General features: G+C 48.9%; 1 protein-coding gene across 1 annotated transcript in view; it reads right to left on the bottom strand.

The window, feature by feature from the left end:
* LOC139266299 (mannan-binding lectin serine protease 1-like) overlaps positions 1 to 17,504 on the bottom strand; it is a 172,264-nt gene that overhangs the window by 112,844 nt on the left and 41,916 nt on the right. Inside the window, exons 7-8 of the mRNA XM_070884122.1 lie at positions 16,631 to 16,778; positions 4,033 to 4,151 (exon numbers count right to left, since the gene is read on the bottom strand). Coding sequence (XP_070740223.1) covers positions 4,033 to 4,151; positions 16,631 to 16,778 — 267 coding nt within the window. The remainder of the gene's footprint in view (positions 1 to 4,032; positions 4,152 to 16,630; positions 16,779 to 17,504) is intronic.

The following is a 17,504-nucleotide window of genomic DNA, read 5'->3' as shown; positions in this document are numbered from 1 at the left end:
TAGGTCACGGGTTTTTTGTTGGACCTCGGCCTTTAGCCGTCTGTAGAGCTGCTTTCTTGGTCTCGAGTTGGGTTGCTCAGAAATGCCTTGCGCTTGTGGCTAATTAGTTCCTAGTCATTCTCGTCAAACCAGTCTTGATATTTCCTGGTCGAGTGATCAGGAAATTTACATCCGTAAGACAAAGGTCTTCCACTAACCTGACCCTGCCACACAGCACTGCCCCCCGATTAACAAAATCCACGACAAGGCCTTGGACAAAATGGATCATTTTCCATACCTCAGGAGCCCTACTGTCAGCAAGAGCAGACATTGACAACGAGGTCCAACATCACCTTCAGTGCACCAGCGCAGCTTTCGGTCGCCTGAGGAAGAGTGTGTTTGAAGACCAGGACCTCAAATTCGGCACCAAACTTATGGTCTACAGGGCAGTAGTGATACCTGCCTTCCTATATGGCTGATATACGTGCACTATATGCTGCAGACACCTCAAAACACTGGAGAAGTACCACCAGCGCTGCCTCCGCAAGATCTTGCAAATCCATTGGCAGGATAGACGAACCAATGTCGGTGTTCTCGCTCACGCCAATATCCCCAGCATCGAAGCATTGACCACACTCGATCAGCTCCATTGGGCGGGACACATCGTCCACATACCCGACACGAGACTCCCAAAGCAAGCACTCTACTCAGAGCTTTGACATGGCAAGCGAGCCCCAGCTGGGCAGAGGAAACGTTTCAGGATACCCTCAAAGCCTCCTTGATAAAGTGCAACATCCCCACCAGCACCTGGGAATCCCTGGCCCAAGACTGCCCAAAGTGGAGGAAGAGCATCCGGGAGGGCGCTGAGCACCTCGAGTCCCATCGCCGAGAGCATGCAGAAACCAAGCACAGACAGCGGAAGGAGTGTGCGGCAAACCAGACTCCCCATCCACCCTTTCCTTCAACCACTGTCTGCCCCACCTGTGACAGAGGCTGTAGGTCCTGCATTGGACTCCTCAGTTACCTGAGAACTCACTTTTAGAGTGGAAGCCTCATCATCATCACAGGCAGTCCCTCGGAATCGAGGAAGACTTACTTCCACTCTTAAAATGAGTTCTTAGGTGGCTGAACAGTCCAATATGAAAACCACAGTCTCTGTCACAGGTGGGACAGATAGTCGTTGAAAGAGGGGGTGGGTGGGACTGGTTTGTCACACGCTCTTTCCACTGCCTGCGCTTGATTTTTGCATGCGCTCAGCGATAAGACTCGAGGTGTTCAGCGCCCTCCCGGATGCACTTCCTCCACTTAGAGCGGTCTTTGGCCAGGGACTCCCAGGTGTCAGTGAGGATGTTGCACTTTATCAGGGAGGCTTTGAGGGTGTCCTTGCAACGTTTCCGCTGCCCATCTTTGGCTCGTTTGTCGTGAAGGCGTTCCGAGTAGAGCGATTGCTTTGGGAGTCTCGTGTCTGGCATGCGAACGATGTGGCCTGCCCAGCAGAGCTGATCAAGTGTGGTCAGTGCTTCAATGCTGGGGATGTTGGCCTGGTCGAAGACGCTAACGTTGGTGCGTCTGTCCTCCCAGGGGATTTGTAGGATCTTGCGGAGAGTGTAAGCAAGTCATCATCAACTCCGAGTATGATGATGATATATAAAATTATGAGGGGCCTAGTTAGAGTGAATAGGAAGGACCTGTTTCCCCTGTAGGGGTTAACAACCAGGGAGTATAGATTTAAAGTAATTGGTAGGAAGTTTACAGGGGATTTGAGGGGAATTTTTTCACCCAGAGGGTGGTGGAGGTCTGGAACTCACTGCCTGAAAGTACAGGGATGTGCATTTGAAGTGCCGTAACCTACAGGGCTACAGACCAAAAGCTGGAAAGTGGGATTAGGCTGGATAGCTCTTTGCCGGCTGGCGAGGACACGATGGGCCGAAAGGCCTCCAGTGTTTAATTTTATTTGATTCTATGATATCCCTGTTGGTGAAATGCATTCCGAGTGCACTCACCAGTACCAGGGAAGAACAGCTTCCATCTCTGGTCCGCGCTGAGCACGTCAATCCTTTGGGGCAGTCGCTTTATCACTACAAGTAGCCGAGTTACAGTTTGGCCCGGTCATACCTGCCTCTCGGGGATCAGTGGTGTCAGACTTCACTGGAAGTTGACAGCACCACCACACGCCTATCCAGGAGCTGGACCTGGACCATATCTCCTTATCGCAAACAAGCAAGACTCCTTTAATCTCTCCAGGACAGAAGGTGTTAAACCAGGTCGGAAATTAAATGTAACCCAAAACGTGAGGACTCTCCCCACACAAACAAAACGGGAACATTCTCCCCACACACACAGTAAAGCTCCCTCTACACTGCCCATCAAACACTCCCAGGGCAGGTATAGCACGGGTTAGATACAGAGTAAAGCTCATTCTACACTGTCCCCATCAAACATTCCCAGGGCAGGTGCAGCACGGGGTTAGATACAGAGTAAAGCTCCCTCTACACTGCCCCATCAAACACTCCCAGGGTAGGTACAGCACGGGTTAGATACAGAGTAAAGTTCCCTCTACACTGTCCCCATCAAACTTTCCCAGGGCAGGTGCAGCACGGGGTTAGATACAGAGTAAAGCTCCCTCAACACTGTCTCATCAAACACTCCCAGGGCAAATACCGATCATGGTTTGGACTTACTAGGAAATGTTGGGTGTTTTATAGGGCCCTAGTGAGACCACACCTGGAGTATTGTGTACAGTTTTGGTCTCCTTACCTAAGGAAGGAAATACTTGCCATAGAGGGAGTGCAACGAAGGTTCCCCAGACTGATTCCTGGGATGGGGGGGATTGTCCTATGAGGAGAGATGAAGTAAACTAGGCCGATATTCTCTAAAGTTTAGAAGAATGAGAGATGATCTCAATTGAAACATACAAAATTCTTAGATGTCTTGACAGGGTAGATGCAGGGAGGATGTTTTCCCCTGGCTGGGGAATCGAGAACCAGGGGTCACAGTCTCAGAATAAGGGGTTGGCCATTTAACACGGAGATGAGGAGAAATGTCTTCACTCAGAAGGTGGTGAATCTTTGGTATTCTCTACCCCAGAGAGCTGTGGAGGCTCACTCATTAAGTATATTCAAGACAGAGATCGATAGATTTTTGGATATTAAGGGAATCAAGGGATATGGGGATAGTGCAGGAAAGTGGAGTTGAGGTAGAAGATCAGCCATGATCTCATTGAATGGTGGAGGAGGCTCGAGGGGCCGAATGGCTGACTCCTGCTCCTATTTCTTTTGTTCTTATGTTTTGTATTGGTATGTAGCGCCACACCCCCACTCTGACCTCTCTGTCCTCGGCGTCCTACACTGTTCCAATGAAGCTCAACACAAGCTCGAGGAACAGCACCTCATCTTTCGATTAGGCACCTTACAGCCTTCGGACTCAACATCGAGTTCAACAATTTAAGGTCATACCCTCTGCACCCATGTTTTCAGACTGCAGCTGTTGGCAATGATTCTGTTGTTGCGATTTGAACCTTTGTAGACCCATTGTTGTTTACTTGCCCCATTACCATCTCCTTTTGCCTTGAACATTCATCCCTTTTGTCATTTAATCTCTCCTGCCCTCCGCCCTATCACAGACCTTCCCTTTTGTTCTTTCCTCCCCTCCCCCTTTCCCTGCCCCTACATTTGCTTAAAAACCTGTTGCATCTCGAACTTTATCCAGTTCTGACGAAAGGTCATCGACCTTAAACATTAACTCTGTTTCTCTCTCCTGACCTGCTGAGTATTTCCAGCATTTTGTTCATATTTCAGAGTTCCAGTCGCCGCAGTACTTTGCTTTAGTAGAAGCTGAGCAGTGACAGGGAGGGCCCAATTCCCAGCCTCAACCTTCCTGATGTCGGAATGCTGGATCAGGCTCAGTGTCACCAAACATTTCATCAATATTCAGCTTTTAAAATTATGCTTTTAAAGATGGAGAACTTGTGAGAATCAATCAATAAAACTGCTGACTGACATATGGAAGAGAAGTTAAAAGCAATTCAGAACAGAGCGTTTTGATATAAAATACCTTCACAAATTTAAATCCAGTGTTGCATCGGATCTGGACTTGATCTTTGAATGAATATTGCTGCAGGACTGGTTCAATTTTGCCATTGGCAGGAGGCTGTACAACAGGACAAGGATTGCCTGTACAAACACAAAGATACATTAACATGCAACCTGTGAGAATCATTCCCAACTCCCCCAGTATGAGAATCTTTCCCCACCCCCCTCCCCTCAGTGCGAGAATTGTTCCCATCTCCCCCGCCCAGTGTGAGAATCTTTCTCCGCCCACCCCCCCCTCCCCCGCCAGTGCAAGAATCGTTCCCAACTCCCCCAGTGTGAGAATCGTTCCCATCTCCTCCCCACCCCCTGCCCCATGTGAGAATCATTCCCAACTCACACCCCCCACAGTGTGAGAATCGTTCCCAACTCCCCCAGTATGAGAATCGTTCCCATCTCCTCCCCACCCCCTGCCCCATGTGAGAATCGTTCCCAACTGCCCCACCCCACCCCCCAGTGTGAGAATCGTTCCCAACTCCCCCACCCCCAGTGTGAGAATCATTCCCAACTCACATCCCCCCAGTGTGAGAATCATTCCCAACTCCCACCCCCCCAGTGTGAGAATCATTCCCAACTCCCACCCCCCCCCCCGTGTAAGAATCATTCCCAACTCCCACCCTCCCCCAGTGTGAGAATCATTCCCAACTCCCACCCTCCCCCCAGTGAGAATCATTCCCAACTCCCACCCTCCCCCCAGTGAGAATCATTCCCAACTCCCACCCCCCCCAGTGTAAGAATCGTTCCCAACTTCAACCCTCCCCCAGTGTAAGAATCATTCCCAACTCCCACCCCCCCAGTGTAAGAATCATTCCCAACTCCCACCCTCCCCCAGTGAGAATCATTCCCAACTCCCACCCCCCCCCCCAGTGTGAGAATCATTCCCAACTCCCACCCCCCCCCAGTGTGAGAATCATTCCCAACTCCCACCCCCAGTGTGAGAATCATTCCCAACTCCCACCCCCCCCGCCAGTGTGAGAATCATTCCCAACTCCCACCCCCGCCAGTGTGAGAATCATTCCCAACTCCCAGTGTGAGAATCATTCCCTACTCCCACCCCCGCCAGTGTGAGAATCATTCCCAACTCCCCCCCCCACCCCCAGTGTGAGAATCATTCCCAACTCCCACCCCCCCCAGTGTGAGAATCATTCCCAATTCCCACCCCCCCCAGTGTGAGAATCATTCCCAACTGCCACCCCCCAGTGTGAGAATCATTCCCAACTCGCACCCCCCCCAGTGTGAGAATCATTCCCAACTCCCACCCCCCAGTGTGAGAATCATTCCCAACTCCCACCCCCCAGTGTGAGAATCATTCCCAACTCCCACCCCCCAGTGTAAGAATCATTCCCAACTCCCACCCCACCCCCCAGCGTGAGAATCATTCCCAACTCCCACCCCACCCCCCAGTGTGAGAATCGTTCCCAACTCCCATATCTCCCCCCCCCCCCCAGGGTGGTCTTGGGTGCTGTGTCCCACCCCAGGATGCATGGTGCTGCCCCACCCCAGGGTGCCGCTTGATGCTGTATTACTAATTTTCCTTCAGTGTGACATATAGCAGACTTTGCAATTAAAATGCCCAGGTCTGAACTGACTCTGATTTGGAACAGTGTGAGTCTGTATCCTCCAAGAAACCTCGCCCTTCACTGCCGAGGCTGTTTAGGCACAGAGTCTAGATTTAGGCCACATTCACATTGTAAATGTAGTGTTGGGGCCTGGTGCTTCTGCAGCTGTTATGTAAATGCATTATGCAGGTGATGTCAGTCCCGTGTACACCAACTAAGAACAGGATCATAACTGCTGCAAACGCATTTCATCATTGGACCTTATAGGCAACAGAGAGACATCTACATTTGGCCCCTATCCCAGCACGGAGGTGCCAATCTCTAACCCACTCTACCACCCAGGCATCATACACTAGTTAAAAGCTTTTTAAAGAAAATGGTAATGATTCATAGAATTTATAGCACAGAAGGAGGCCATTTCTGTGCCAGATCTCTGAAAAACCTATGGGTTTAGGTCCATCCCTCCCCCACTTTCCCCATCCCCTTTTACATTCTTCTTCTTCAAATATTTTTCCACTTCCCTTTTAAAAGTTTTGAATTTTTTTAAATTCAGCTGCATTCTTCTTATATTAAAGAGCTAATTGTCATTTTACTTGTACATCGGAACCGGAGAAGTCCATTCAGCTCTTCGAGCCTGTTCCGCCATTCAGTGAGATCATGGCTGATCTGCGACCTAACTCCATATACCCACCTTTGCCCCATAACCCTTAATGTAGTTGCCAAGATTTTAAAGAGAATGCAGTCAGGATTGATTTTTTTTCGCAAGGGGTAGAAGGTAATTAGTGTTTCTAAAGTAAGGGATCAAATGCATGGAGGGAGTCCAGTATACAATAAGCAGACACGGACTGTGGGTGAAGAGGGATGATGGGCCAATAACATGTTAATCAGACATGGGATCTTGAGAGAGTGGGAGAGAATGTTTTTTTCTTGCTTTGGCTATTCTTGAATTTTACTTTTTGAAATTGCAAAAGGTAAAATAGAAACAGCTGTGACCAAATTTACCAAAATCAAAAAAGGGAATTTAATCAAAGTCACCAGAAGCTTTAGTATCATAACAGTAATATCTCAACAAACTATCAATACAAACATCATCTTCATCATCAATATCATAATTATCATCATCATTGACATCACCAACATCATTAACATTATCGATTTCATCAGAATCAACATCAATATGAAGATCAATATCAACATCATCATCAATGCACAAAAGGCCAGTAAATAAGGTGGAGTCTGTGGGACTGGTAGACAGATTCTAGGCTGGATAAGGAACTGGTTGATTCCTCCGACAGAAGCTAATCATTAATCGTTGTGATTCTGCGTGGGGACCAATTACTGATGGAGTGTTTACAGGGTGTACAGGACACCTTTCTTACCCAGTAAATAGAAACCCAACAAGAGAGGAATCACTTCTGGATTTTGTAATGGGAAAGGAACCAGAGTAGATAAGAGAAGTAAGTGTAGGGGAACACAAGAACATAAGAATTAGGAGTAGGAGTAGGCCATTCGGGCCCTCGAGCCTGCTCCGCCATTTAATAAGATCGTGGCTGATCTGATCCTGGCCTCAATTCCACTTTCCTGTGCCCCATAACCCTCGACTCCCCTATAGTTCAAAAATCTGTCTATCACAGCCTTGAATATATTCAATGACTCAGCTCTCTGGGGTAGCGAAATTCCTCCTCATCTTCATCTTAAATGGGTGACTCCTTATTCTGAAACTATGTCCCCTAGTTCTAGATTCCACCACGAGGGGAAACATCCTCTCAGCATCTATCTGTAAAGTCCCCTCAGAATCATGTTTCAATAAGATCACCTCTCATTCTTCTAAACTCCAATGAGTATAGGCCCAACCTGCTCAACCTTTTTTCTTAAGTCAACCCCCTCATCTCTGGAATCAACCTCGTGAACCTTCACTGAACAGCCTCCAATGCAAGTATATCCTTCCTTAAATATGGAGATCAAAACTGTACGCAGTACTCCAGGTGTGGCCTCACCAATACCCTGTACAGTTGTAGGACTTCTCTGCTTTTATACTCCATTCCCCTTGCAATAAAGGCCAACATTCCATTTTCCTTCCTGATTACTTGCTGTACCTGCATACTAACTTTGTGTTTCATATACAAGGAGCCCCAGGTCTCTCTGTACTGCAGCATTCTGTAGTTTCTCGCCATTTAAATTTTGGGCCAAAAATTGCAGCCTCTCCGGGGGCGGGACAATGTGCACACGCACCCGGCGAGCACCTCGCAAATGCTGGTTCTCGGCACGCGATGAGCTTGCGTCAAAAAACGGCTTTTGCGATTGTCAAAATTTTCCAACACATCTCCGCAGGAAGGACATCCGCGCGGGAGAGATTGGGCTTTTGCCCAACTCATGCCCAGCGAATGTTCTTCAAGCTCTTATGTCTGGTAAAAGCAGGCGCATAGCCTACTGTTGCCAGAGTAAGAGTTTTACGACATAGGAAAAATTAAACTTAATCACTCATTTTTATATTAAAAACCCTGTCCATTACGATAAGTTTATTTTTAAACCTAATATTTTTTTTTTCTAAAACAATTAATTACATTCAATTTCAATTAATTTTAAATAGGTGAGATGTTTTTTATATTTATTGTGTTGTGTATCTTGTTTTAGGAGGGTTTTCCCATTGATAGTAATGGTCCAAGCTCCTATTACTATCAATGATCCCAGGATATGAATACGTACCTGGAAGACATGTTCCCGTGTGCTGTGCAGCAAATGGAGGCCTCCGACCGCAATCCTACGTTCCTCCGGGACCACCAGGTATTTTTGTTAAAAAATTCGGGTCGGAGGCGTTTGTCCGAAGGAAGCCTCCGACTGCAATTTCCCTCCCAATAATTTGCTTTTCTATTCTTCCTACCAAAGTGGATAACCTCACATTTTCCCACATTATACTCCATCTGCCAAATTTTTGCCCACTCACTTAGTCTCTGTATATATCCCTTTGCAGATTTTTTTGTGTCCTCCTCACAACTTGCTTTACCACACATCTTTGCATCATCAGCAAACTTGGCTACATTATACTCGGTCCCTTCATCCAAGTCATTAATATAGATTGTGAATAGTTGAGGCCCCAGCACTGATCCCTGTGGCACTCCACTAGTTACAGTTTGCCAACCTGAAAATGACCCATTTATCCCAACTGTCTGTTTTATGTTAGTTTGCTAATCCTCTATCCCTGCTTTTATATTACCCCCAACCCCGTGAGCTTTTATCTTGTGCAATAACCTTTTATGTGGCAACTTATCGAATGCCTTCTGGAAATCCAAATACACAACATCTACTGGTTCCCCCTTATCCACCCTTCTCGTTACATCCTTAAAGAGCTCTAATAAATTTGTTAAACATGATTTCCCTTTCATGAAACCATGCTGACTGCTTGTCTGTATTATGATTTTCTAAATGTCCTCCTAATAATGGACTCCAGCATTTTCCCAATGACCCATGTTAGGCTAACTGGTCTATAGTTTCCTGCTTTCTGTCTCCCTCTTTTCTTGAATAGGGGTGTTACATTTGCAGTTTTCCAATCCGCTGGGACCTTTCCAGAATCCAGGGAGTTTTGGTAGATTACAAACAATGCATCCACACTATCTCTGCACCCACTTCTTTTAAGACCCGAGGATGTAAGCCATCAGGTTCCGGGGACTTGTCCATGGTGTCCTGGCCAATATTTATCTCTCAATCTATATAACGAAAAAACATTATCTGGCCATTATCACATTGCTGTTTGTGGGATCTTGCTGTGCATCAATTGGCTGCAGCGTTTCCTACATTACAACAATGACTACACTCCAAAGGTACTTCATTGGCTGTAAAGCTGACAACAGGTCTGGTGACCTGTATCTAGTCAATTGTGATCACAACATAATGAGGTTTAAGGTAATAGGCCTGAAATTGCTGGAAAGAGTGATGAATGAATGGCGCTCACCATTATTAGTTTGTGAAAAATCCAGTAATTTGCCGCGAAGAGGATATATGCCACGAGTTCCCATTCTTCACAAATTGCTGGACGATTTGCGTTGTCAGCCTCGACAAAACCAAATAAATTGCAATCTTGCTGTGTGAGCCTCCCTACTGAAATGCATTGTGCATCACCAAATTGACACTGTTAGTGAATGAATCTCACCATAGCCATTTAGGACTGGTAATTCACATGATAAGGACCCCGTAAATGACATTAGTTATGGCCCTGACATGACCACAAATTTGGAGGCCCGGAAAATAAAAAACGACTTGCATTTCTATAGCGCCTTTCTTCACCTCTGGACATCCCAAAGCACTTCACAGCCAATGAAGTACTTTTGGAGTGCAGTCACTGTTGTAATGTAGGAAATGTGGCAGTCAATGTCGCACAGCAAGCTGCCACAAACAGTAATGTGATAATGACCAGATAATCTTTGTTTTTGTTATATTGATTGAGGGATAAATATTGGCCCAGGACACCGGGGAGAATTCCCATGGTCTTCTTGGAAATAGGGTGTAAGGATAAACCCAGCAACTACAGGCCAGTCAGTCAGTTCATCCTTGGTAGTGGAGAAACTTTTAGAAACAATAATCGAGGAGAAATTTAACAGTCACTAGGATGAGTATGGATTAATTAAGGAAAGCCAGCACGGATTTGTTAAAGGCAAATCGTATTTAACCAACTTGATTGAGTTTTTTGATGAGTTAACAGAGAGGGTTGATGAGGGCAATGCGATTTACGTGATGTACATGGACTTCCAAAAGGCATTCGACAAAGTGTCATATATCAAGAAAAGCAGTGATCCTGGAACTGACCGCTCGGGAACCTGCCTGCAGGACCTCATCCCTCTTTCTACCTATGTCATTGGTACCGATATGGACCACAACCACTGGCTGTTCACTGCACTCCCCCCCCCCCCCCCCCCCGCAGAATGCCCTGCAGCTGCTCAGACACATCCTTGACCCTGACACCAGGGAGGCAACATACCATCCTGGAGTCACATCTTCAGCAGCAGGAATGTCTGTCTGCTCCCGACGATCAAATCCACTGCCACTATTGCTCTTCCACTCTTCTTCCTCCCTCCCCCACACAGCTGAGCCATCCGTGGTGCCGTGAAATTAACCCCATTAACTTCACAAGGACAAATTCAGCAATTCTCAAACACAATTGGGTTACAATGGTCCTCATCCACTACTTGTTCTGTTCATTTGTTTTCTTACTTTCCATTTCTGTCATCTTTTTTCTCTCCCTTAATCCACTCTCTTTCTATATCTAATTTTACTCTAATTCACCCGATTTCCTTCTCTGTCATTCTCTCTCTATCTTTCGCTACGCTTTTCTTTCATTGGTTAAGAAGACAGAACATTGGGCCTGACGTCCATTAGGTCCCAGATGTGATGTTGGTATCACTGCCCCATGGTGTGATCTGAAGGGTGAGGCACAGCGTCTACTAACGTTGCTCTGTTCCAGCAATCTCTGGCTCGCTGATTGAAAAAGACAAAAGTATGATAAAGACCAAAGTAATAAATTGAAAAAAAACTAATGCTGAGGGAGTGAGGATGGAACTAGGGGAGATAAACTAGAAAAACATATTGACATAGAGAACAGCAGTGGGAAATATTTTACAAAGTGATCGAGAGTTCAGAAGAAATATATTCTGTTAAAAACAATCAAGGATTTCAATGCATTTTAGACAGATGGAAATAATTGATAAACAAACAAACTTAGAGAGGATAAAACCCGTGCTCCAGATGGATTGCATCCACACACATTAAGTTAGTGAAGAGATCGCAGAGGCACTATTGCATATATATAAAAATTCATTCAAAAAGGAAATAGTGCCAGAGGACAAGCAGATAGCTGATGTGATTCCGATATAAAAAAAGAGAGATATACAAAGTCCAGGGAACTATGGACCAATTAGCCTAATGTCGGTGGTAGGAAAGATAATGGAATCCTTAATCAAAGGTGTAATAGAAAAACATCTGGAGACTGAAAATACAAGAGAGAGTAGTCAGCACGGATTCCAAAAGGGAAGGTCGTGCTTAACCAAACTTAGTGAATTCTTTGAAGAAGTAACAAAGATTGGAGAGGGTAATGCAGTAGATGTAATAAATTTGGATTTTCAAAAGGCCTTCGATAAAGGTCAGAACATGTCGAGTCAGGAGTCAAGTACCTGTAGCAGAATGGATAGCAAGCTGGCTGCAAAACAGAAATGTGAGAGTAGGGGTAAAGGGTAGTGACTGGGATTGGAAAAGGGTGGGAGGTCGTGTCCCACACGATCGGTGCTGGGACTACGGTTGTTCACTGTTTACATAAACGATTTGGGCTCGGGAATTGGAAGTATTTCAAAATTTGCAGACGACACCAGATTGGAGGGAGTGTAGTTAATACTGAGGAGGACTGGGGCAAAGTACAGGAAGACATTAATAAACTTGCAGAATGGGCCTGTAAATGGCAAAGAAATATCAATATCGATAAGTGTGAGGCGGTGCATTTTGATAGGAGGAATAAGGAGGCCACTTACTGCTTGGGGTAGAGGAGCAAAGGGATCTGGGGCACAGATTCACAAATCATTAAGAAGTAGTGACACAGGTTAACAAAGCCATAAAACATGCAAACAAAACAATGGGGTCCATTTAGGAACATCGGAACAGGAGGCCATTCAGTCCCTCGCGCCTGCTCTGCCAGTCAATTAGATCACGGTTGATCTGTACTTTAACACCAGCCGCCTTGGTTCCATAACCCTCAACATTCTTGCCGAACAAAAATCGATCAATTGCAGTTTTTAAATTTTCAATTGCCCCCCAGCCTCACCAGCTTTTTGGGGGAAGAGAGTTCCAGATTCCCACTCCCCTTTGTGTGAAGAAGTGCTTCCTGACATCACCCCTGAACGGCCCAGCTCTAATTGGACTCCACCACCAGAGGAAATAGTTTCTCTATCGATCCTTTAATCATCTTAAACAGCTCAATCAGATCATCCCTTAATCCAAGAAATTCAGGGGAATACAAGCCCAGTCTGTGCAGCCGGTCTTCATAATTTAACCCTTTTAGCCCCGGTATCATTCTGGTGAATCTGCGGTGCTCCCCCTCCGAGGCCAACCTACCCTCCCTGAGGGGCGGGGCCTAGAACTGAACACAGTTACTCCAGGCTCTGTACACCTGACGCATCACTTCCTCCCCTTTGTATTCCAGACCCCGAGATAAAAGCCAACATTCCACTGGCCCTTTACATTACTTTTTGTACCTGTGCACTGGCTTTTAGTGATTTGCAGAGGAATAAAATTCAAAAGCAGAGCCTTTACGTTAAACTTGTATAGAATCTTGGTTAGATCGCAGTCAAGTAGGAAGGATAGGTTGATAGAGTGAGCTGAAATAAATAAATGGAGTGGGAGGAGGCTGGTGTGGAGCATAACCACCGGTGCAATGTTGGGCCGAATGGCCTGATTCTGTGCTGTAACTTCGATGCAATGGATTCCCACAGGGATCAGCGTTTGGGCTGTTGCTCTTTATCGTTATTTGTGATCTTGATGAGGGAATCGGGCAGCTGTCGGCAAGTGCATGGACCAAACATGCGAATGTAGGATCTTGGGAGAGAAAAATCGATCGCAGGCAGATCTGGCATGATGGAAGAACGGACCCATACCTGACACATATGTTTTTAATATCGATACATGTAGTGTTGTGCAAGTGGTCTGGGGCAACACCAGGAGAAGGCCCTGGGTATTACAGTTCATGAATCACTGAAATCACGGGCCGTGCCGTGAGTTTACTGAAAAAGCAGAGAGAGTATTGGGCTATATTGCCAAGCACAAAACAAGGGCTAATTCAGTGTGTGCAAGCCTGTTGGGCTGCGTTGAGAATATGGAGCCCAGTTTTGGTCCCCTTACATGGTGGGTGATATAGAAGCCCTGGAGACCGTTCAGAAGAGGGCCCGCAGATTGATAGCGGCTTTAAAGGTTCTCGGTACTGGATAGGCTTTTAGAGCTGGGGCTTTTTACTGTAAAAAGGCACAGGCTTCAAGGATCATTGAGTGAGGTCTTTAAAATAATGAAAGAAATAGATTTGGTCCATGAGGACATGCTATACGAGCTAGATAGGTTCAGGAGGATCAGAGGACACGAGTATACAATACACAAGCATAGATCGAGGTTAGATGTTAGAAGGTACTTCATTTTGCCGGGTTGTTGACGACCGGAATAAGGTTGTGGCTCATGCAGTTAGTGCAGATTCCCTGCAAACATTCAAAAGGAAGCTGGATGGGGTTCTGCACTGGCAATTGAGGATGTATCTCCCAGTCACTGTGATCTCCTGGAGCTCCTTTCATTCCCTTCAGGGTCAGGGAGGGATTTCCCGGAGCGTTCTCCTAAATTACCAACACCAACATCATCATCACTGACATCATCATCTTCAACATTTAACACCAGCATCATCACGGGCAGCATCAAAAATCAACATCTTTAACATGAACTTCAACATCACTGACCACATCCATATCAACAGCGGGTATCAAGATCATCAACACGGTCATCTTCACCATCAATAATGCGTTATATGTAGCATCTTTCACACAACAAACATTCCTAGGACTTTAAAAGGGTTGGAGACAACAAGAACTACAAGAGTGAAATGCAAGAGTTAGTTGAAGAGATGGTTGAAGAGGTAAGCTGTGAAAGGAAGGCCATCAGAGAGTGCGATCTGGCCCTGGATCGAGTGCAGAAAGGAGGGAAGGTAGGGTTGGGAACCAATTGGAAGAATTGAAAGTGTAGGCTAAGATAAAGGGCTGGAGAGGATGGAAGGATGATGGAGTGAGGGCACAGACACATTGGAAAATGAGGATGAAGGTTTTGAAGTTGAAATGCTCGGGTCAGGCACTGGGAATGTGGCAGATCGGTGGGTCAATTGGAAGAGGTAACCAACCACACCAGCAGCCCCTCCCCCCAGAGTGCCCCCCCCATCTGTGCCCCCATCTGCTGCACTCCCCTCCCCCAAGTGGGGCAGAGGGGGCAAATGTGACCTCGTCTTTTCCAAGCTTTACGTGCGTAGGCTTGAGCTACAGACCTTAATCTCCCAAGCTTTAGTGATCTTATTGGTATGCTTCCCTGCAAATGGTGGCAATACACAGGCAGTGTACAGTACCTGGGCATTGCAGGATTGTGCATGGGTTGTGCTGCTGTCTCTCTGGACAGCAAAACTTATGAGTGCCCTCACCGACCCCTCGAATATCTGCACGTGGCAGCAAGGAGATAGAATTAGTGCAGCCTTCAGCACGTCCATCCCAGGACCGGACGACAAAGCTGTTCTCATGACCGAGGGTCAGCGAGGCCACACCATACAGTTCACGCTCAGCACGCCCCGCCACAGGGGGGCACAGCTCACCCCGCCACAGGGGGGGGCACAGCTCACACCCCGCCACAGGGGGGGGCAAAGCTCACACCCCGCCACAGAGGGAGGCACAGCTCACACCCCGCCACAGGGGGAGGCACAGTTCACCCCGCCACAGGGGGGGCACAGCGTGCTCCGCACCCCGCTACAGGGAGGGGCACAGCTCACCCCGCCACAGGGGGGCACAGCGTGCTCCGCACCCCACCACAGGGGGGGGCACAGTTCACCCCGCCACAGGGGGGGCACAGCGTGCTCCGCACCCCGCTACAGGGGGGGCACAGCTCACCCCGCCACAGGGAGTGCATAGCGCGCCCCACCACGGGGGGGGCACAGCGTGCTCCGCACCCCGCTACAGGGAGGCACAGCGTGCTCCGCACCCCTCCACAGGGGGGGCACAGCTCACACCCCGCCACAGTGGGGGGGGCACAGCTCACACCCCGCCACAGGGGGGGGGGGGCACAGCTCACACCCCGCCACAAGGGGGCGCATAGCACGCCCCACCACAGTGGGGCACAGCACGCCCCGCCACAGGGGGGCACAACGCGCTCCGCACCCGGCTACAGGGGGGCACAGCTCACACACCGTCACAGGGGGGGGGGCACAGCTCACACCCCGCCACAAGGGGGCGCATAGCACGCCCCACCACAGTGGGGCACAGCACGCCCCGCCACAGGGGGGCACAACGTGCTCCGCACCCCACCACAGGGGGGGGCACAGTTCACCCCGCCACAGGGGGGGCACAGCGTGCTCCGCACCCCGCTACAGGGGGGGCACAGCTCACCCCGCCACAGGGAGTGCATAGCGCGCCCCACCACGGGGGGGGCACAGCGTGCTCCGCACCCCGCTACAGGGAGGCACAGCGTGCTCCGCACCCCTCCACAGGGGGGGCACAGCTCACACCCCGCCACAGTGGGGGGGGCACAGCTCACACCCCGCCACAGGGGGGGGGGGCACAGCTCACACCCCACCACAAGGGGGCGCATAGCACGCCCCACCACAGTGGGGCACAGCACGCCCCGCCACAGGGGGGCACAACGTGCTCCGCACCCGGCCACAGGGGGCACAACGCGCTCCACACCCCGCCACAGGGGTGCACAGGTCACATCCCGCCACAAAGGGGCACAGCTCACACCCCGCCACAAAGGGGCACAGCGCATTGCACACCCCGCCACAGGGGGGCAAAACGCACCCCCCGCCCCCCCCCCCCCCCCCGTCACAGGAGGGCACAGCGCGCTCCGAACCCTGCCACAGGTGGAAGTTGGTGATCGGTAGCTTTAGCTGCACACACATGCACACACACACCCAATGATGAGGGACTGGGCTGCACAGACCAGGATTGCGCCTTGTTCCAGTTGTTTGCATTGTGCTGGGGCAGTGGGCAGAATGTTACGCACCCTCGGGAGGGGAAGGATCAGCCGTTCCGGCCACCAGTGACCCCTGATGGGTTGTGCTGAGAGATATGGCTGGGATGCTGCAGGAGAGTGAATATGGTGCTGATCTGTTGGCCGAGGCTCACGGGGGAGGGACAGTCAGGTGCAGGATCCCTGACGGTGGACATTACCCATGAGGTGGCCCCACAACAAGGAGTCAGCAGCGGAGAACAATTGTAACAAGGAGGAAACCAACGAACCTACCGATTGACGTGTAAGAGAACTTCCAGCCCTGGTTATCTCCCGAGTCGTCGCTGTGAAAGAGGATCTGGACACTGCTGCTGTTGGTATCGATCTTTCCGGGACTTTTATCCCCACAGAATGGGCCAAACTCCTTCATTCCAGCTTTAATCTACAAAACACAATATGCAAAATCCCAGCTCAGCTGTGAAACTAGAAAACTGTTTCCAGATTCATTGGAAATAAAATTAGAGTCAGGGAAAACATGAGGGAAATAGTTATTGATTACACAGCCCCTCGCCCACATCCCATGCCCAGCTTGTGGTGCAATTTAACAGCAACCGATCAAAAGTCAGAACTGCCTTGGAATTTCATGAAATTCCCAGTGAGGATCAGAATTCAGCCCCTCAGTCATGATGTCACCAGTCTCCCCCTCAGTCATGATGTCACCAGTCTCCCCCTCAGTCATGATGTCACCAGTCTCCCCCTCAGTCATGATGTCACCAGTCTCCCCCTCAGTCATGATGTCAGCAGCCTCCCCCCCCCCCTCAGCCATGATGTCACCAGTCCCCCCCCTCAGCCATGATGTCATCAGTCTGGGCTGGCCAGTGATGATGTCACCAGTGTGTGCTGGCCAGTCACTATGAAGCGGTTTAAATTCATTGAGCAGCTGTGGTGAGTGCAGATTCGGATCGTATTATCAGTCACAGTCTGGGCGTCTCCTTCGTGTAGAGGGAAACTCAGGCGTGGACGGCCCTGTGCTGGGGCTGTGGCGATGACCCAACAAGCTTCCCGTGGAGGAGACTGCTGTACAGATACGGCCCGAATCTGGTGAGTGACGCCAAGGATACTCGATAATTCGATTGCCGTCGGCAGGCAGAGTCTTGAATGATCGGAA

Source organism: Pristiophorus japonicus, chromosome 6 (genome assembly GCF_044704955.1).
Source record: "Pristiophorus japonicus isolate sPriJap1 chromosome 6, sPriJap1.hap1, whole genome shotgun sequence".
Lineage (NCBI taxonomy): Eukaryota > Metazoa > Chordata > Chondrichthyes > Pristiophoridae > Pristiophorus > Pristiophorus japonicus.
This window is presented reverse-complemented; position numbering and strand designations above follow the sequence as displayed.